Genomic DNA, 21,208 nt, shown 5'->3' on the forward strand with positions numbered 1-21,208 from the left:
TTCGGCTTTAATAGAGGTGGTCACACTTACTGCTGATCAATTAATCAAGGGCATTTGATAAGCAGCACCTGTCTGCTACATAGCATCTTAATTCCTATGGAAGCAGTAAGGGTGTACTTAGTTTTTCACACATAGCTTCTCCATTTTGGCTTTATTTTTGTTAAATCATGACACGATGTCTTATGGCATGTGTTGTTGTTCATCTGAGGTTGTATTTAGCTAATTTTTTAGACCTGCTAAGGAACAGATGATTGTTATTATGTCCTCATATGTAAAACCGTAGAATTAAAAGAGGGTGCACTTTCTTTTTCACACTACTGTATATCCATTTGGGGAGAATGGCTGCTTTTTAAGGGAGATCTTTGCAGGTTTTACAAAGATCTAAAGACTTTGTTATGATGATATAATCAATAACAAAGTGTTTGTCGTGTATCTATTTCTATATAGCAAATGTGCAGTAAATAAAAATACCACTTGTGGTACATTTGCATGTCTCATATAGGTCTGCAGTCCTGTCTTTTACTATTATCACCTGGGTAATGACATTCAAATGAGCACTCACAGTGAGTCACTCTTTACTTCTTATCCACTTTAACTTGGACCTCTCTAAGCTTATGCCTGCCGTATTAAACAGCGTTTCAGCCCAGCCTGGGTTGGAGAAGTGCGTAACCAGTAATCGTACCCAGACTGCGGTTGCGAAGTTTTCGGTCGTCTCCGTGTGAGGATGGTCATACTGGCTTTGTAATGTGGAGTTGGAATATAATTTAACCACACATTATATAAGTTGTGGTGGGTAAATGCTTATATGGGTCCATGTTAAAATGCACATGGAGTAAAAGGTGTGTGTATATATAACCTTATGTAGCATCTTGAATTTATTTAGACAGACTGCTGTGAAAACTATTTAAATATTTATTTTGCTTTTTGTGAATTAAGAAAAAATGTTACTGTAAAACTAACTGAGTCTGTATACTGCTGCTTACCCCCTGATTGTCAATCTTATAGAATTTAAAAAAAAAAATATATATATATATGATATATGATATATGATCTATGATATATACCAGTTCCTCATTTCATTTTTCTCTAAAATGAAGTAAAAATATCTTTAAGGATGCTGCTAGGATCATTTTTTTAAAGTGAGCTACATGTGATGCCCTAGAAATCAGATTACCAACTTTATATTTTTCCTAGCTGTTGTAATTTTTTAGAAGGTCTGCAGTAGAGCGTTCACATGATGGATAACATCTCGAAAGGTGCACTCCTAGTGATACTTTTATTTATATACTTTTTAACATAGGTTTGAAGCAGGGTGTCTTCGTAGCTGAACCACGTTACTTACAGCTCCGGGGACACCCTGCGTCTCGATATACTTACGTAGGAAGGGGATGCCGGTAGCAGCACTGGCTGGGCGACTTGTGGCTAACATAATGGCGGCTTAAATATCCCCTGCGGGCCAAAAGGATGCAAAATTACTTAGACATCCCCTTTTAACAAGAAAGGTCTGTGACAAATGTTAAGGAAAGCACCAAGCAATTTTTTATTGTGTAAGTTGTGAATGAAACTGCGTGGAAAGATGAAAAGCGCCTTACTGCTATAGAATGTTGCCATAAACGCCACATTGACAACTGCTGGTGTATATCTCGTAATAACTAATTATTGGAGTGCTAATAAAAATCAATGTGAAGAAATAACATTTGATATGGCTGTTTTTTTTTGGTAATTTAATGAATACACTTCTGAACCTGTCCTGTTTTGCTATCTTCTTTTAGTTGCTGAACAAGCAGAGTCAATTGACAATCCATTGCATGAAGCTGCCAAAAGAGGTGTGTGGTCATCTGTAATAATAGTGATTTTATGTCACACTGCTGTTTGTGGCCATATTTAATGTTACTACATTGTATCATTGCAATCATTCTATGTACAAGCCGCACCTAGTTAGACACCGACGCCCTGAGAAATGCCATACAGATCATACATGGCACCCCAGTCTACGCAGTTACAGTATATCCCTAAGTTTATTAGGCTAAATCTATATTATAGATGTCTGTTCATTATATTGGTCACCGAGAAATCCTGTTTCTTTTTAGGTTGTTATACATTTTATTTGATTAGCGAAATCGTGGTACATAACACAAATATTTTTTCTTCTTCTATAGAGTTGATCGTGTGCGCAGCGCTGAACATAATTACGTACCTGTCTGATAGAGCTTACAATTTATAATGGTGCCTGAGGCTTTGTATTTATATTGGTATTTATAAAGGGTTTTGCCCAAGGTCACAAGGAGAACTCACTGCTGCTTCAGCCCATATATACTGTATCGTCCTTTTTAACATTGTCACAGACCACAGGTAATGTGGATGTACAAACTGAGCGTTTCTGTTTCTCCTAAAATGTTGTAGGTAATTTGAGCTGGTTGAGAGAATGTTTGGAGAACAGAGTTGGTGTTAATGGATTAGACAAAGCCGGAAGCACAGCCTTGTACTGGTGTTGTCACGGAGGACATAAAGGTAATTTTGCGTTCAGTTTATGGCTTTTCTTACACTTAATTGAGGTGAAGGCAATCTTAATTGGATTTAGAAATGCAACTTTTTTTTTAATGAAGGTATAAACATCTCATTCCAAACTGTCCCTGTTTGAAACCTTGTTGTAGACATTATATGAGGCCTGCCATAGCAAGAGGTCAACCTAGCATTGAATTAAGTTTGCAATTTGCAGAGCTTTTGAACCACAAAACATCAGATAGTAATTCATTAAAGTGTGTTAATGGTGCATTATAGATTTTCTTTCAGATGTGGGAAATGCAGATTTAATGACATCCCTGATGAGTGTTATTTTTAAATCACGTAAAATCATAAATGATTGTACTGTATTATTAAAAATGTAAACATAGGGTTCAAATAACGTGTTTATCTTGCGACACTTGGATAATATCTATCATGAAGTTGAAAAACGCTTGCTTTCGCCTGAATTAAAAGTTTCCACGTCAAGTTGACCTCTACTGAACATGGACTCTAATTGGAAATATTTTAAAAAGGGTTTTTGAGGAGCTCTTGACGATGTGTAATATCAGTAGAACTTTATTAAAAGCATAACTTTCTTAATCTATACCTCACTCCTCCAATTCCGGAGGGATTTGCGGCCCGTGGGGGGATTACGTGCTGAATAAGGTCCCGGCCACTGCAAGGCATTGTGGGGCATGCCATTAGAACTTCCTGTGGTGATTGACAGCTACAGCACTCTCGCTGCCTGCACACACAGGTGCGGTTTGAGACCTTACTAAGTGCGCGTTCCCTCCTGAGCTCAGGACACTGCAAGGATCAGTCAAACTGTTTGTGAGCAGGCATTAAGGTTTATTAATTAGGTGGTTCACCAAAAGAAAGCATGGATAATAAAAGCATTAACATGTTACAAACATTTTATATTGAGAAGAAAAAACGTGAAATCTTAATAATAATAATAACGTTTAAAAAAAAAAAATAAAAAAAAGAATCTGAATTTAAAATGTCTCTAAAATGTGATTTCTGAACTTGCATTTCAGTTAGCAGTTTCTCAATGTTAGGATAGATTTTCTAGGTTGATACCAGAAGCAGACTGCCAACGTGAGTGCCTGCTCACAAAACAAATAGGGGGAATAACTTAAATTACATTTAATTAATTTGATTTGATGTTTTTAATTGTTAAAGAAGTTACTCAAATTGTGTTCATTTTCAAAGTGTATGTTAATATTCATAAGTTTCTCCTGTCATGTTTTTTTTTTGAATTTTTTAAGGATTTCATATTGTTCCTTTCCTTAATAGATTTTTCATTTTTGCTCCATCACGTGGACCATTCCAAGTGCTGTCGCGTGGCCACCCCTGTTAGGCATTTAGTTATAACAATGCAGGGCTTTCTGCCTTTTTAGAGCAGGAATTCGCCCGGCTTGTTTTTGGAATGTTCTAACAGGACTTGAACTGCTGGGTCCACTGTAGCTGAACCACTTTACTTTCAGCTTTGGGGACACGGGTACCAAATATACTTACACTTCTTGGGGACAAATTTCTTCTCCCATTTCAAGGAAACAAAATGTCTGCAAAACCATGGGCCAGTAGGCTTTGTATTGGATGGCCGCATATGCCATCTTTAAAATAAATAAAATAAAAGGTGCACCAACAACTGTACGTATGTTGGAAGAGGGGTGATCCCGTAGCTGAAAATAGAAATGTATTTACTTGTTTGGCCAGATAGCTATTTTAAAGAGGCAGTTCAAGAAGCCCTTTAATAAAAAATAAATAAAATGTTTATATATGCAGCTTTTGATTACCTTAATTGAAAACAAATTACCTAAGCTGCTGACTGATTCATTCTCTTGTGATCAATTAGCAAAGATCCTGCTTCCAAGGTTCACTAAATGGCTGCATTTCAGTTTCAATCAATCCGTCAGTCAGTGTAACTCAGCAGCTACAATGTATCCTGATATTACTAAGGTACCAGTATCGATTCTTACAGTTTGCAGCTCAAACTGCTGGGGACATTGGCAACAAATTACCACACAAAGTGTTGCAGATCTTGCACTGCTGGGGAAGTGTGCTAAATCTGCTATAGAAGTCAAAGGCTCAGTATATTAAAACTCAATACAAAATTGCATTGTGTTGAACGTAAAAATAATAATAATAATGCAGTAAGTATTCTCTAATACTACAGAACTGATTTATTTAAAAAAAGCACACGTGTAGGATTTTGCATGGACTGCTCCTTTAAGTGTACTGAGCTGACTAGTGTGCTGGGAAATAGGGATATAAGTAGCACTGTGTATTCTGTGTTAGACCAGTTTTTGTATTCTACTTTTTCAAGGCAAGAAGGTTGGCAGATAAATGCATTTTGTGCTGTATAGGGAGAGATGCCTGAGAAGCAAATAAATAAGAGTAACCCAGTTCTCGGGACTCGTGTTTATTGGTGAACTAAGAGGAACGCTGCCCTCTCTCAAGGAGAAATCCAAACACCGCAAGTAACCTAATGTGACAATTCATTATTTGCTGCCAGAAAGATCTGCAGCTTAGTTCAAAACAATGCATTGTATTTGCTTCAGCAGCCAAGTGATAGAATGGGGCATAGGCATATTTTACCACTGATGTTAATCTATTTTACCTTCTAGATGTGGTGGAAGTATTACTTGCCCAGCCAAATATTGAACTGAACCAACAGGTAAGAAAACTTTTTAATATACTAAATATCCTTGGGTTGGAGAAATAAATCTAATTGTACCTCAAAGAGGAAATGATTACTTCAAGCTCAGGTATGTTTGCGGATTTTAAAGCTGGTTTCTGCTGGACTTTTTCTTTTTTGGTCCCTTGGTACAGGAGACCAGGTTTTGCCAAATTCACCCTTATCAAACATTGCCACAAGCAAGTTATTAGCAACGAGCCAATCAGTGAAAGGGATGTAATTTCTCTCCCTTACTGATCTTGCTGCTGGTCTTTTTTTTTGTGTGCACATTTCCAGGTTGACTTTTGAGTGTGCAAAGTACTGTTAACAGAACTGGAAGATTCTGCCAGAAAAAAAGAAACTAAAAAAACTAAATTGGCAGTAAGTGGATTAATGTTAATGGGCTATATGGAAGAACATTACTCTTCAGTGGAGTGTTAATATTTTTACTTTCCACATGCAGGGCCTTATTCTATATATGCCAAAGTGGCCATACAGGCCAGTCACTATGGTGGTTTTCGGCTGAAATATAATATACATATATATTAACCCTTTCATTGACCAAGGAACCAGCAGTGGATTCCAAAGCGGGCTCCTCTGGCCACTAAAAGATTAAGGTCGTCTAACCTATTCCTGATTTAATTCTTCATCCTGTTTCCTTAATTACACTGTTCATCCAATATAATAATAATAATAATAATAATAATATGTTTTTGTATGGCGCTGCTAGTTTTACTTAGCGCTTTACAGAGACATTTTGCAGGCACAGCTCCCTGACCTGTGGAGCTTACAATCTATTTTTTGGTGCCTGAGGCACATGGAGATAAAGTGACTTGCCCAAGGTCACAAGGAGGAGACACCGGGAATTGAACCATGGTCCCCTGTATTTCTACTTTTCCATTACTGTACATTGCGAGCTTCTTGATGTTGCATAATGTTGTAATATTTTGTGTTTTCTTATTATTGTCACTGACACCCACTGTGTTGGCTTCTAATGGGGAAAGAAAAGCACAGTAACCATGTTTTTTCATGTGTTCCCAGAATAAGCTTGGCGATACGGCTTTGCATGCAGCTGCATGGAAAGGCTACGCAGACATTGTAGACCTGCTGCTGTTGAAAGGTAGAATTCTTGATTTATCTATACAGGCATACCCCGCTTTAAGGACACTCACTTTAAGTACACTCGTGAGTAAGTACATTTCGCTCAATAGGCAAACAGCAGCTCACGCATGCGCCTGTCAGCACATCCTGAACAGCAATACTGGCTCCCTACCTGTCCCAAAGCTGTGCATAAGCGGGGAGGCTATAGAGCCTGTTACACATGCGTTATTTACATCAGTTATGCACGTATATAACGATTGCAGTACAGTACGTGCATCAAAAGTAGGAAAAAGGGAGTGCTTCACTTTAAGTACATTTTCACTTTACATACATGCTTCGGTCCCATTGCGTACGTTAATGCGGGGTATGCCTGTAAATGCTTTAACTCGTAGAGTTCCCCATCTCCCTCTGCATCTTCTGTGTCCCTCTTACAATTGTTAGAGACATGGTGGATTGTTTAACACTGTGATATTCATTGCGAAATTGACAAGTCACTTATGGTTCTCCAGCTGAACTGAAGTCAAGCCACCATGAAAAAAATAGGGTGATGTCATCAAGAGGGCACCCATTGTCAACTATAACACCCACATCGACATCCACACGATGTCAGAGCTCAGAGGAATAATCTTCCTTTAGCAATAGGGAATAATTGAATTGCAGATTATTGCCCTGCCTTATAGTGCATATCTGTGATTTGAAAGTTGCTGTTGCAAATAGCAGATGGGGAGTTCTGAATATTATATTGAATTGTTTGTTTGCACCCTTTAATAAAAGTTAATGTTGATTAAAAGTTCTGGTCTCTTTGGAAATACTGTACTTTTATTCAAATGTTTCATATTAACGTGTGATATTAAGGGGGCTTGTGTTATCTGTTGGTGTTATTTGTACAACATCGAGTAACCTACTGTATCTTCTTTACATTTTGCACACACAAAAAAGACACCAGAAATGTTAGATTTTTTTTGTTTTAACTTGGTTTCCTTGCAGGCAGTTAACAACATAGATGTTTTGAACTCCATTCTTCTTCATTATTAAACTGTCATATACAGGCATACCCCGCTTTAACATACGCAATGGGACCGGAGCATGTATGTAAAGTGAAAATGTACTTAAAGTGAAGCACTGCCTTTTTTCCACTTTACAATGCATGTACTGTACTGCAAACATCATACACGTGCATAACTGATGTAAATAATGCATTTGTAACCAAAATAAATACAGTAGGCTTTATTCAAATAAAATGAATGGGAGGAAGCAAGGAGGTGAGAGGCGCGCACGCGGGTCAGTGCTGTATAGCAGCTCTCTCCTTCTCGCAGTCTCTCTCTCTCACTCAGTCTCTCTGTCTCTCTCTCTCTGTCTCTCTCTCTCTCACTCAGTCTCTCTGTCTCTCTCTCACTCAGTCTCACTCACTCAGTCTCTGTCTCTCACTCAGTCAGTCTCTCTCAGTCAGTCACGCACTCAGTCACACACACACACGCACTCAGTCACACACACACGCACTCAGTCACACACACATGCACTCAGTCACACACACATGCACTCAGTCACACACTCAGTCACACTCAGTCACACGCTCAGTCACTCAGTCACACGCTCAGTCACTCAGTCACACGCTCAGTCACTCAGTCACACGCTCAGTCACACGCTCAGTCACTCAGTCACTCAGTCACACGCTCAGTCACTCAGTCACACGCTCAGTCACTCAGTCACACGCTCAGTCACTCAGTCACACACTCAGTCACTCAGTCACACACTCAGTCACTCAGTCACACACTGTCACTCAGTCACACACTGTCACTCAGTCACACACTGTCACTCAGTCACACACTGTCACTCAGTCACACACTGTCACTCAGTCACACACTGTCACTCAGTCACACACTGTCACTCAGTCACACACTGTCACTCAGTCACACACTGTCACTCAGTCACACACTGTCACTCAGTCACACACTGTCACTCAGTCACACACAGTCACTCAGTCACACACAGTCACTCAGTCACACACACAGTCACACACACAGTCACACACACAGTCACACACACAGTCACACACACAGTCACACACACAGTCACACACACACACACACACACACACACACACACACACACACACACACACACACACACACACACACACACACACACACACACACACACACGCAAAGACTGCAGCAGAAGATCTTCTCCCCCTCACACTGCAGTCTGTAATTCACATCACATGCAAAGCTTCGCAGAGCTCTTAGGAGGGAGGAGGGAGAAGGAGGAAGCGGACTCACTGGTTTAGCTGCTGCTTTAGGAAGCGTGATTGCAGGGGGAACGGACACAGATGGGAGGGGGAACGGACAAGATGGGAGGGGGAACGGACAAAGATGGGAGGGGGAACAGACACAGATGGGAGGGCAGAGGGAACAGGGAGATCGAGCGCTCCATAATGAAGACAAGCATGAAGGAGGTTGCAGGAGTGTTGAGTTGCGCACGCTGCCCCCTGGTGTCCGTACTCGCGAAGCACGTGTACGTACACGGGTATGGTGCAACAAAAAAAAAATGTACGTACTTGTGAGTGTACGTAAAGCGGGTGTATGTAAAACGGGGTATGCCTGTACTATGTTCACTTACGAAAATATTTCACGACTAGGTCAATACTTGCATTACATTAGAAAAAGACCACATTAAACTATTCACTTGTTAAGTGCTATAGGGGACAGAATTGCACTGCAATACCGTCCCCTCTAGTTCTCGAGAAAGGGTGGCCGACTCCAGTCATCAAGGACATTCCTGATTGAGCCACCTGTGTTGAAGCAGGGATATCCTTTAAAACCTAAGCTGTTGGTGGCCCTTGAGGACTGGAGTTGGCCACCCCCCCTAGGTTAGAGCAACAACCCACGCTTATTATTTAATGTATTTATTTACAAAAGCAGAACCAGGGTTTTTTTTTAATATATGTCTACATTTATACCATTGGTTACACTGGCTGCAAGCCTACTAGTTCTGGAGAATTCATTTCTAAAATGTTTGTCCTTGCTGGTGCTTGTGCACTTCTTGCATTCATTATAATACACAGGATGTGCATTTTTTCTGATCCAATGGAAGCAAAAATGACAACTGCATGATCTACACAACCAGCATTCTCCTGGGGTCATGACCTTCTCTGTCATTGTTCCCTGCCATAGACTGACCAGCTGTGCTCAAAGAATACAAACGTTAAAAAGTGGCATTACTGCATTAATCTTACCAGAACTGAATGTGTCCTTACCACTGAAATAAATCTGGCAATAAGGACAATGTGTTCCCCAAACAACCATATATTAATTTTAGGGTTTCATTATTTTTAAGGGGCAAGGACAGATTTAAGGAATAATGAGAAAAAGTTGGCCCTGGACATGGCTACGAATGCTCAATGTGCCTCACTGCTTAAAAAGCGACAACCACAAGGTAACTCTTGATATCTTTGGGTTTTTTTTGGATTGTTTTAGTTCTTGTTTGATTTGTTTTGTGCTTTTGTAAAGGTTTTCTTTACCGTGTGTGTGTGTGTGTGTGTGTGTGTGTGTGTGTGTGTGTGTGTGTGTGTGTGTGTGTGTGTGTGTGTGTGTGTGTGTGTGTGTGTGTGTGTGTGTGTGTGTGTGTCTCGTATCTCTATATATCTCTCCTGAACCCCATATGTTGTTTTTGCTCCTTTCAGCTGAAAGTACTGCACAGGTTTTTACGTGTGCGTCTTTCCTCAAAAGCAGATTCTAAAATCAGATTACCCACAGATTGTAGAATCAATTAATGTTATCACTGGTGCCTGATCCTATCTTTCACAAATTACAGTGTATGTATTTTATGACAAATTAGTGTTACACATCACACCTCCTCCTACTTCATAACACTAGAAGTCTTCCTTTCACTGACCCCGAATAATGAATCACTTCACACTGTAGCACATAGGCTCATATTTACTAGCAGTGCTGTTCCACAAGATCTATTCCTGTGCGGCAAGACAACCTATGACCCATTGAAGGGAATAGAGCTGTCTTCATCGCAGCAATGTGTCTCGTGGACTAATACCACTTGGTAAATAGGGTCCATGATATCTCTGCTGTACATTCAGTTAAAGATTTTCTTTGTGTTTTTTTTTTTTAAATTAATTAATTGTGTGCTGACTCTTTATTAAACGTTGTTACAACAAGTATTCTCTGATCCTAAAGGATCACCTATGCTTTTTAATTTACATGTTATATAGAGGATGTTTCTTGGTATTTTACAATCCTTACTTTAAAGTTGAAACAGCAATCCTGATTGATTAAAAATTTTTTTTTACATTTTTACTGCATTGGATCCCAAGGGGTTTTGAGGATCTTATCTGTGCTATTTGTAGTTCTGGTGATCCCTCGGTTTAGCGGCCCCCCCTAGCCATAGGCGGGGGGGCTTCATGACCGGGGGGGGTCCGGCCTTCCCCTCGCTGGCCCGCCCCCACACCTCCCTCCCCAGGACAGGGGAGGAGTTCCAGGAAGGCCTACTTAAGGCCAGGCTGGCGGGCAGCACATCCTCTTTGGCTGCCCGCCAGACGATTTGGACGTCCCGCTCCTCCCTGCAGTTTAAACTAAGGTAAGGCCCCGAAAGGGGGGTCAATCCTGGGCACTCCCCCCTCCTGTATAGCCGCGATTTTTGAATCGGCGGCGAGGGGGGAGGCGGGATGCAGGGAGGAGAGGGACCCCGTAGGGTAGCGGCCCGTCCCCATCCTCCATCTGCGGCGCGCAGCATGCAGCTGGGGGGGTCGGACGTAAGCCTGTGCCGCGGCGGCTGCAGGCGGGGAGGGGTTGGTCTCGGGGGACAGAGGGGGTCTGGCGGGCAGTAGGGGCCTGACGGGTTTTTCCCCGCTTCTCCTGGGGGGGGGGGAGGGGGGCTACCTGCTCCCGCAGCGTTGTGCGGGCGGGTGCCTCCTCCATCCGCATAGCCCCGCGGCGGCTGCCATGGGTAGGGGCACCCGGCGGGGAGAGGCAGAGGGATGTTGGTTGCGGGGAGAGGGGGTTCCGGCCGAGGCATGCGGCCCGCGTGTGTCCCATGCGGGCGGCTGCTCGCGGCCCGTTCGGGGGCTGGGGCGCAGTCCCACGTGGTGGAATGTAGCGCGGGCAGAGGCCCCTCCTACCCCTCCCCCCCCCCCTTTTCGTTTAGTGGCCTCGGGGCACGGGGGTTGGGGTGGACCGGTCAGCCATGCGGCTGGAGAGGCGGCTGCTCCCGCGCCCCCCCCTTCCCCCACACTTGTGGGGTCGTTAAAATGTATGCGTGAGGTGGGCTGTACAGGGGGGGCCGGCCGGAAAAAATCTATAATAAATAAAATGTATATGTAGGGGGGTGTATATATATATATATATATATATATATATATGTGTGGTATGGGTATATATATGTATATGTGCGTGGGTATATATGTGGATGTACGTACAGGTATTTATGGGTGTTATGTGCAGGTATGTGGGTGTGTATGTACATGTGTATATGGGTATGCACGTATACGTAAGTGGAGATATACGCATGTATAGGCTAGTGCAGCCGCTCTTAGTGGTTGCGGCCCTAGGCCGGGGGTAAGCGCAAAGAGGGGGCGGCCAAGGTTGGCGCTTCACGGTCTGCCCCCGCAGTTAGTTTCGGCGGGGGGACACACGCTGATGCGCTCGGGGCGATTATGTGCAGGTTTGTGTGTGCGGGTATATATATGTGTATACGGGTACGTATATATGTGTACATGGGTACAGGTAAATCGTTGTACGTGTATGTAGGCATGTATACTATAAGCTATATAAATATACTGTAGTTCGGCGGGGGGACACACGCTGAGGCGCTGGGAGCGATGGCAAGTGGATGCTTGACTGCTCCCAGCGGCCGCTTCCTTCTGGTATCCCGTGCGGGGGTAGCAGTTGCCCGCCCGTGCGGGGTGGGGGTATGGCGAAGTTGGGACAGAAAGGCTGGCATAAGATTTGCATAGGAGGGAGCGCGGTCTGACTGGCGACGTGTCCCCCCCACTTATGGTCTCAGACGGTGCAGAGAATTATATAATGTCAATAGAGCTCTTTATCTAGGGACATTATAGACTATATAGATATATTGTGGTAATTATTAGATGATAAATACTTGTTAATGGGAATCGCAATGTTTAGCATTTATGCTTGGTTACTTTATCTGAATTCCCCAATTAATTCATGGATGGGCGCATGGGGAGGCGTGCGTGCGGAGGCGCATGTGTGGGGGATAGGTGTGTGGGCACAGGTAGTTGGATATATGGATATACGTGTAGGCACATCAGAAGTATGTATGTAGGCACATGTGGATGTTTATATGTGTAGGGGCACACGTAGAAGTGTGCGGGTGTATAGGGGCACACGTAGATGTGCGCTTGCGTGTGTGGGCACACGTAGATGCGTGCGGGTATGTATGGCCACACGTAGAGGTGCGCGAGTGCGTATGGGCACACGTAGGCAGGTGCACGTGGATGCGCGCGTGTATGAGCACGCGTGGATGCGCGCGTGTGTAGGGGCACACGTGGATGCGCGCGTGTGTATGGGCACACGTAAATGCGCGCGAGTGTATGGGCACTCGTAGATGTCAGTAGAGCTCTTTATCTAGTGACATTATAAACTATATAACTATACTGTAGTAATTATTAGATGATAAATACCACACGTAAATGCGCGCGTGGGTATAGGGGTGCATGTAAATGCGCGCGTGTATGTGGACATGCGTAAATGCGCGCGTGTATGTGGACATGCGTAAATGCGCGTGTGTATGGACACGCGTAGATGCGCGCGTGTGTATGGGCACGCGTAAATGCGCGCGTGTGTATGGGCACGCGTAAATGCGCGCGTGTGTATGGACACGCGTAGATGCGCGCGTGGGTATGGACGCGCGTAGATGCGCGCGTGTGTATGGACGCGCGTAGATGCGCGCGTGTGTATGGACACGCGTAAATGCGCGCGTGTGTATATGGGCACACGTAGATGCGCGCGCGTGTGTATGTGGGCACACGTAGATGCGCGCGAGTATATGGGAACACGTAGATGCGCGCGTGTATATGGGTTCACGGAAATGCGCGCGTGTATATGGGTTCACGGAAATGCGCGCGTGTATATGGGCTCACGGAAATGCGCGCGTGTATATGGGCTCACGGAAATGCGCCCATGTGTATATGGGCACACGGAAATGCGTGCGTGTGTATATGGGCACACGGAAATGCGCGCGTGTGTATACGGGCACACGCAGGGCGCGCACGTGCGTGGGTAGAGGGGCACACGCAGGTGCGCGCGGGTTTATATGGGTGCGCGTGGATGTATATGGGTGCGCGCGGGTGTGTATGGGCACGCGGAAATGCGCGCGCGTGTGTATATGGGCACACGGAAATGCGCGCGTGTGTATATGGGCACACGGAAATGCGCGCGGGTGTATATGGGCACACGGAAATGCGCGCGGGTGCGTACGGTTTGCTGTGCGGGGAGAGGGGCTGGCGGAGGCAAGCGGTCACAGCGCGTGAGGCTCTGGGTTGCTAATCCTGGGGCAGGCAATAGTCGCGACCCGTGCAAGCAGGGACGGGCCGGTGCCCCGTCGCGCAAAAATTTTGGACAGGCATACGGGAAGCGGGCTGCATGGCATCAATGGCAGAGCAGTTACGCCTTCTTCAAGTCGAGGCGGAAAACCATGACGAGGCATGGTTGGATCGGTGGTTGCATGCGTTGTTCTCTGCGATATACGTGTAGGCACATCAGAAGTCTGTATGTAGGCACATGTGGATGTTTATATGGGTAGGGGCACACGTAGAAGTGTGCGGGTGTATAGGGGCACACGTAGATGTGCGCTTGCGTGCGTGGGCACACGTAGATGCGTGCGGGTATTTATGGCCACACGTAGATGTGCGCGAGTGCGTATGGGCGCACGTGTGTATGAGCACGCGTGGATGCGCGCGTGTGTATGAGCACACGTGGATGCGCGCGCGCGTGTGTATGGGCACACGTAGATGGCAGTAGAGCTCTTTATCTAGTGACATTATAAACTATATAAATATACTGTAGTAATTATTAGATGATAAATACCAAGCGTAAATGCGCGCGTGGGTATAGGGGTGCACGTAAATGCGCGCATGGGTATAGGGGTGCACGTAAATGCGCGTGTGTATATGGGCATACGTAGATGCGCGCGTGTATATGGACATGCGTAAATGCGCGCGTGTATATGGACATGCGTAAATGCGCGCGTGTATATGGACACGTAGATGCGCGCGTGTGTATATGGGCACACGTAGATGCGCGCGTGTGTATATGGGCGCGCGTGTGTATATGGGCACACGTAGATGCGCGCGTGTGTATATGGGCACACGTAGATGCGCGCGTGTGTATACGGGCACACGTAGATGTGCGCGTGTATATGGGAACACGGAAATGCGCGCGTGTATATGGGCTCACGGAAATGCGCGCGTGTGTATGGGCTCACGGAAATGCGCGCGTGTGTATATGGGCTCACGGAGATGCGCGCGTGTGTATATGGGCACACGGGAATGCGCGCGTGTGTATATGGGCACACGGGAATGCGCGTGTGTATATGGGCACATGGAAATGCGCGCGTGTGTATATGGGCACACGGAAATGCGCGCGTGTGTATATGGGCACACGGAAATGCGCGCGTGTGTATATGGGTACACGGAAATGCGCGTGTGTGTATACGGGCACACGCAGGGTGCGTGTGTAGCGGGGCACACGCAGAGTGCGTGTGTAGCGGGGCACACGCAGGTGCGCGCGGGTTTATATGGGTGCGCGTGGATGTTTATGGGTGCGCGCGGGTGTGTATGGGCACACGGAAATGCGCGTGGGTGTATATGGGCACATGGAAATGCGCGCGTGTGTATATGGGCACACGGAAATGCGCGCGTGTGTATATGGGCACACGGAAATGCGCGCGTGTGTATATGGGCACACGGAAATGCGCGTGTGTGTATATGGGCACACGGAAATGCGCGCGTCTGTGTGTAGCGGGGCACACGCAGGTGCGCGCGGGTTTATATGGGTGCGCGTGGATGTTTATGGGTGCGCGCGGGTGTGTATGGGCACACGGAAATGCGCGCGGGTGTATATGGGCACACGGAAATGCGCGCGCGCGTGTGTATATGGGCACACGGAAATGCGCGCGGGTGTATATGGGCACACGGAAATGCGCGCGGGTGCGTACGGTTTGCTGTGCGGGGAGAGGGGCTGGCGAAGGCACGCGGTCACAGCGCGTGAGGCCCTGGGTTGCTAATCCTGGGGCAGGCAATAGTCACGACCCGTGCAAGCAGGGCCGGGTAGGGACGGGCCGGTGCCCCGTCGCGCGAAAATTTTGGACAGGCATACGGGAAGCGGGCTGCATGGCAGCAATGGCAGAGCAGTTACGCCTTCTTCAAGTCGAGGCGGAAAACCATGACGAGGCATGGTTGGATCGGTGGCTGCAGGCGTTCTCTGTGAAACCAGCACGTGGCACTAAGGCTGCTCCCCGCGGGAAGGGGAAGCAGAGGGCGCTGCAGCACAACGCGTCAGGCGGCATGTAGAGAAGCCGCGCTCCACAGGAAGGGAGCGCGGAGGGTGCTGCAGTGCAAGGCGGCAGGCGAAGTTCGCAGGGCGGCAGCCCTCGGTCACGGTACCGTGAGGCAGGGCGTCAAAGCGGAGGGCGCTGCAGCACAACGCAACAGGCGACAGTCGACAGCCCTCAGGCAGCATTGCGCGCTAGACAGGCGGCAGGCAGAGAAGCCGCGCTCCACAGGAAGGGAGCGCGGAGGGTGCTGCAGTGCAAGGCGGCAGGCGAAGTTCAGCAACCGCACGCAGGGCGGCAGCCCTCGGTCACGGTACCGTGAGGCAGGGCGTCAAAGCGGAGGGCGCTGCAGCACAACGCAACAGGCGACAGTCGACAGCCCTCAGGCAGCATTGCGCGCTAGACAGGCGGCAGGCAGAGAAGCCGCGCTCCACAGGAAGGGAGCGCGGAGGGTGCTGCAGTGCAAGGCGGCAGGCGAAGTTCAGCAACCGCACGCAGGGCGGCAGCCCTCGGTCACGGTACCGCGAGGCAGGGCGTCACAGCGGCCTGGTCGGGCCTCAGCGAAGGTGGGGAGGACTTCGACCGCTGGGACGCAGGACACGGCGGATCGGCGCGCAGGTCGGCCCGCCAAGGAGGGGCGGCGACTTCCAGCCACCGTGACGCAGAACAGGGCGTCACGGCACGCCACACGGCCGCCCGTTGCTGACGCGGGCGGTGTCACTGTCAGGATTTCGCCTGCAGAGTCGGCAGGGCCAAGGAGACAAAGACGGCCAACCGCAACCGCGGTTGGTGCCAATGTTTCGTAGAGCAGAGAACCCAGCATGGTTCGACTACGTGGAGCCGGCATCGGGTGAAGGGCGAACCAAGTCGCAGCCCAGGTCTCTTCCTCACGGGAAGCCACAGGTGGCCACGGCCGGGGTCACTGGCACCGCGAATCCCATTCCAGTACCAACAGCCATCAGCCGGACCCCGGTGTCTTTCAATTCTTCAGCCACGGCCGGGGTCAGGGGCGCGGTAGCCGACCCACCCGGCAGCATCACGCACTGCACAGATGGTGGAACAGCCCCGGCAGGCGGTTGATGGAGACACGCCGTGGAAGGTACGGCATATGGCGTATCGGGTAATGGTAAGGAGTCGCGTTTAGGGCGGTATCGAGGAGATGCGTCAAGGCTTGCAGTGGGCGACACAGAGCGAGCAAGGGAAGAGGCGTGGCCCAGTCCACTGCCAGGGTCGATTCCCTAGGGGTCACTGAGGGCGGGTAAGAAGCCTGCAGCAGTAAAAAAGGCGAAATCCCAGATAGCGCTGGGTAAAGGCGGCCTGCGGCTCCGGAGGTGGGTATGTCCGGGACCGGGTGAGGGATAGTGCAGCGAAAAAAGCGATTCTCAGGGCATCTTTAAAAAGCATGGCAAGTTGAGTAACTACTGCCCCAGGCGCGATTGGCAGCCCCAGGTGGAATGGAGAGGGCAGGCTGGGCCGGTAGAGGAGCATCGGTCCCGCTGCTAGGCATGCCAGGCGGGGTAGACTTATTTGAGTTTCCGGGAGGGTTTCGAGAGGGTCTGGAGGGTTGGCGGTACGGGCCTAGTTTAAGGGGGGTTAAATAGACCCGTCGGTGGCGGCTCTTGGGGGGTGGGTGCTTGTTCTTGCCAGACTGGGAGCTGGGCCGTTTGAGCCCGGGGGGAGTACGAGTGGGCAAGGTCAGTTATCCATGACCTCGAGAGCCCGCTCGCGTAGGGGACACGAGGTCAGCGGTTCGAGGGCCGGCTGACCGTCCCCTCCCCCTCCTGTCAAAGGAGCACACTCTGGCAGGGAGTGCATTTACCCCATTAGGTTTTCTGTATAAATAAATAGCCGCGGCCATTTTACCTCCAGCTCCCGTTTCCTGTCTTTATTTGTACGTTGCATGTGGGTACAAGGCGGGGGGAGAGGGGAACCGCCTGGAACCTCCCTGGTCAAGCGGCCCCCCCTAGCCATAGGCGGGGGGGCTTCATGACCGGGGGGGGTCCGGCCTTCCCCTCGCTGGCCCGCCCCCACACCTCCCTCCCCAGGACAGGGGAGGAGTTCCAGGAAGGCCTACTTAAGGCCAGGCTGGCGGGCAGCACATCCTCTTTGGCTGCCCGCCAGACGATTTCCCACCCACCCATCCCCTTAGTTAGTGATTGCAATCATGTAATGAACGGCAGCAGAAGGTTGAGCAGGGCAGGGTATTCCCAGGAATGTGGACATATGCATTGTATGCCGTGTTAATGGTTCTTTGTTCCATTACAGCACGAACAGCTGATACTGTGCTGAGTGAAAGGACGAGGTTCCGAACAGGAGGGGTCATTGACCAGTTTTGCCTTTGTCGCGGCGGCTCTTGGGGGGTGGGTGCTTGTTCTTGCCAGACTGGGAGCTGGGCCGTTTGAGCCCGGGGGGAGTACGAGTGGGCAAGGTCAGTTATCCATGACCTCGAGAGCCCGCTCGCGTAGGGGACACGAGGTCAGCGGTTCGAGGGCCGGCTGACCGTCCCCTCCCCCTCCTGTCAAAGGAGCACACTCTGGCAGGGAGTGCATTTACCCCATTAGGTTTTCTGTATAAATAAATAGCCGCGGCCATTTTACCTCCAGCTCCCGTTTCCTGTCTTTATTTGTACGTTGCATGTGGGTACAAGGCGGGGGGAGAGGGGAACCGCCTGGAACCTCCCTGGTCAAGTGATACCAGTGTAGTTTCTGGTGTTTGTAGATACTTCCAGGGGGTAAAATAAATGAAAGGCTGGCAAATAGAAAACCTTGTCGTCATTTGTATCTTCCTAATGGACAGACTTTTAAATCCCCCCAGGAAACTCCGGGAACTAAACCCGTATGTATGACAGTATCCGAGGGGTGCCTAGAGCTGAACATAGGGAGGTTTATATCCGGAGGACCTTATCCCCTTCTCCCACCCCCTGTTCTAATATCCTAAAAAACATAGGTCAATGCCCAATTGTGGCTGGATTGCTGTCTTTTTTTTTTGTTTTATTCTACAGGCTTTATTCTTTGTAACACAGCCTTAGTTCTCTTTCAATGTTTACCCATTAGAAGCTGTACAAAAATACCAACTTGATCAGTATCGTCACCTTGGCCAATTTTTTATTTTTTTTAATTTTAATTTACATCCAACTTTGTACTTTTTTTTTTTTTGTAGTGTGTGTGTGTATATATAAAAAAGTTTGTGGCAGAATAGTTGCCCAATGTCTCAAACCTGTTTTATTTCCCCACATCACATCATTCTGGTCATCTTTTTGACATGTTCAGTGGTTTGTTATCCCATTGCTCATTACCTTTTATTTGTCGAGGTGTCAGAGATTCCATATCATTTTACGGGGTCTTGTAAGTGAGAAAAACTGTTAATTAGTGAAGCTGACTCAAAACATTCGAGACCCGGTAGCCCTTATGATGGTTCAGCGGTATCACTATATATCATGGGTTCTCAACTCTAGTCCTAAAGATCCCCTAACAGGTCAGGTTTTCAGTATATCCCTGCTTCAGCACAGGTGGCCCAGTCAAAGACTGAGCCACTAATTGAGCCACTTCTGCTGAAGCAGGGGTGTTCTGTTATTCCATGCAAGGATTGTTTTCTAGTATGAACTTTATGCTTGAGACATTTTTGGAGGGGATTGCTGCTTTAAGTGTGCTGTTTTTGTCTTCTTCCCTTCATAGGTCTTGTACGAACGTCGAGTAATGCAGAAGAATATCTTGATGATGAAGACTCTGATTAGATTGCGTTTTAATACATCCTTAAAAACACTTAACTGCAAACTTTTCATTCCAGTGTGCATCATAATTCATGTGAATAGACCTGCACATTAACACCCCCCAAAAAACTGCAGTGCTGCAAAATGATCTGCAAACTAAGTATTGTGAGTTCAGTGCCTTGGATTGAGAGTTCCTTAAAAAAAAAACAAATGTCACTGGCTCTCTTTACTACTACTTCCATAAATGACAACCCATCAAAACCTGTTAATCCGCTGTCTTATTGCTTTATGTAACATGCACTTGTCTTTTTTGTTACTTTCCTAAAATGTCTACTGTACTGTACCTGATTTGATTTTCTTTACTTATTTTCTTACTTTACATTTTCTTTATAATTAAATCTGTTTTTAAAAAGGTTTAACGAGAAAAGTAAGCTGTGTTTTTACTGATGTGACAATCAAATTTCAGTTATTTAAACTTTTTTTTGCATACAATAAATGTCATTAGGTTCTAGTACTTTGCATGGTTTTATTAATATTTTTGGGTAAACGTTTAAATCTTCATTTACTTTGACAAAATCTGATATGTATGCAATCAATAAATAAGGCTGTCTTTGGAAGTTAGGCAATAATCAGGTGTACAAAATGATCAATCTCTCCCCCATTCTCTCTTGAACCAAGAAACTATTGTATATAATTGAGTATTTTGTATTGCTTTGTGTTCTTGATGAAGATGGTTACGCACCAAATTGTTGACAAGTGTTTAATTTGTACATTGTGACATAACGTCAAACTACTGGTATGTCACCACGGCCATTGGGAGAATTCCATTTGGAGAGGCCAAGCAGTGGGACTTGGAGCTTCCTTAATGCTCAACAGGAAGATAATTTTTTGTTTTGTTTCATGTCTCCAACCATTAATGGATACTAGGGCTCTAGTTTTTAAAGTTTGGATTCTCTTCAATATTCACTTGCTTGGCTCTGCTGCTTTATGCTCTAGCCTCTGAAGATTAAAAGTATGGTTTAAGACAGCAGTACGCAAACTGACGGATGCAAGATTTTTTTTGGGGAGGGGGCAGGGGGCAGTTGGTTGCAGAGGTTCTGCGCTCTTCCCAGAGGCATTTGAATGAAATGGCGGGGGACTGCGCCAGGCCTCTGCAACATCTACTTACCAAGGTTCAGCTAGCTCCGGGACTCGTGACCATGGCATCTCAGTGTCACGGTTGCCATGGTAACGCCGCGGGTCACGTGATGTCACATGTCCCTGCGGCGTCATTTTGACGCTGCGTGAGGTAAGAGGGGGGCAGGAAAGGAGGGAGCAAGGCAGAGGGGGCGCAGCAAAATAATATCTTGAGTCCTTTGAATATGGCACTGTTGATTTGCCATAATATAGAATGTGAGGTGTGATATATAAACTAACAATGCTAAATGCAAATGATTTTGCTTTCACTAGATGAAAGATCAGAAATTGGGGGAGGAGAGAAATAAGTACTTTTGTATTGGCATTGAACCCAGATGTATTTTTTAGAGTTGATAATCGCATATAATAAAAGCGGTGATCTTTTCTAAAATAGCCAATGCGTGAACCATTTAATTGGGCTTTTTTTTTTTTTTTTTAAATAAATGCAATCATTCTTAAAGTAAGTCAGTTTGATTTAGGCCTCGGACATGTTCCCTGCTGGTGTGCTGAGG

At 46.8% G+C, this 21,208-nt stretch overlaps 1 protein-coding gene across 2 annotated transcripts in view; it reads left to right on the forward strand.

Annotated features, from left to right (window-relative positions):
* The window catches only part of OSTF1 (osteoclast stimulating factor 1), a 69,105-nt gene extending 49,071 nt beyond the window's left edge, over window positions 1-20,034 (forward strand). For both annotated transcript variants that reach the window (XM_075598504.1, XM_075598513.1), the window contains exons 5-10: window positions 1,773-1,826; window positions 2,404-2,511; window positions 5,136-5,185; window positions 6,227-6,305; window positions 9,623-9,721; window positions 19,486-20,034. In XM_075598504.1, the coding sequence (XP_075454619.1) occupies window positions 1,773-1,826; window positions 2,404-2,511; window positions 5,136-5,185; window positions 6,227-6,305; window positions 9,623-9,721; window positions 19,486-19,544 (449 nt within the window). In that variant the 3' untranslated portion in view covers window positions 19,545-20,034. The remainder of the gene's footprint in view (window positions 1-1,772; window positions 1,827-2,403; window positions 2,512-5,135; window positions 5,186-6,226; window positions 6,306-9,622; window positions 9,722-19,485) is intronic.
* Window positions 20,035-21,208: the final 1,174 nt, after the last annotated feature.

Source organism: Ascaphus truei, chromosome 1 (assembly GCF_040206685.1).
Source record: "Ascaphus truei isolate aAscTru1 chromosome 1, aAscTru1.hap1, whole genome shotgun sequence".
In the NCBI taxonomy this organism is placed as follows: domain Eukaryota; kingdom Metazoa; phylum Chordata; class Amphibia; order Anura; family Ascaphidae; genus Ascaphus; species Ascaphus truei.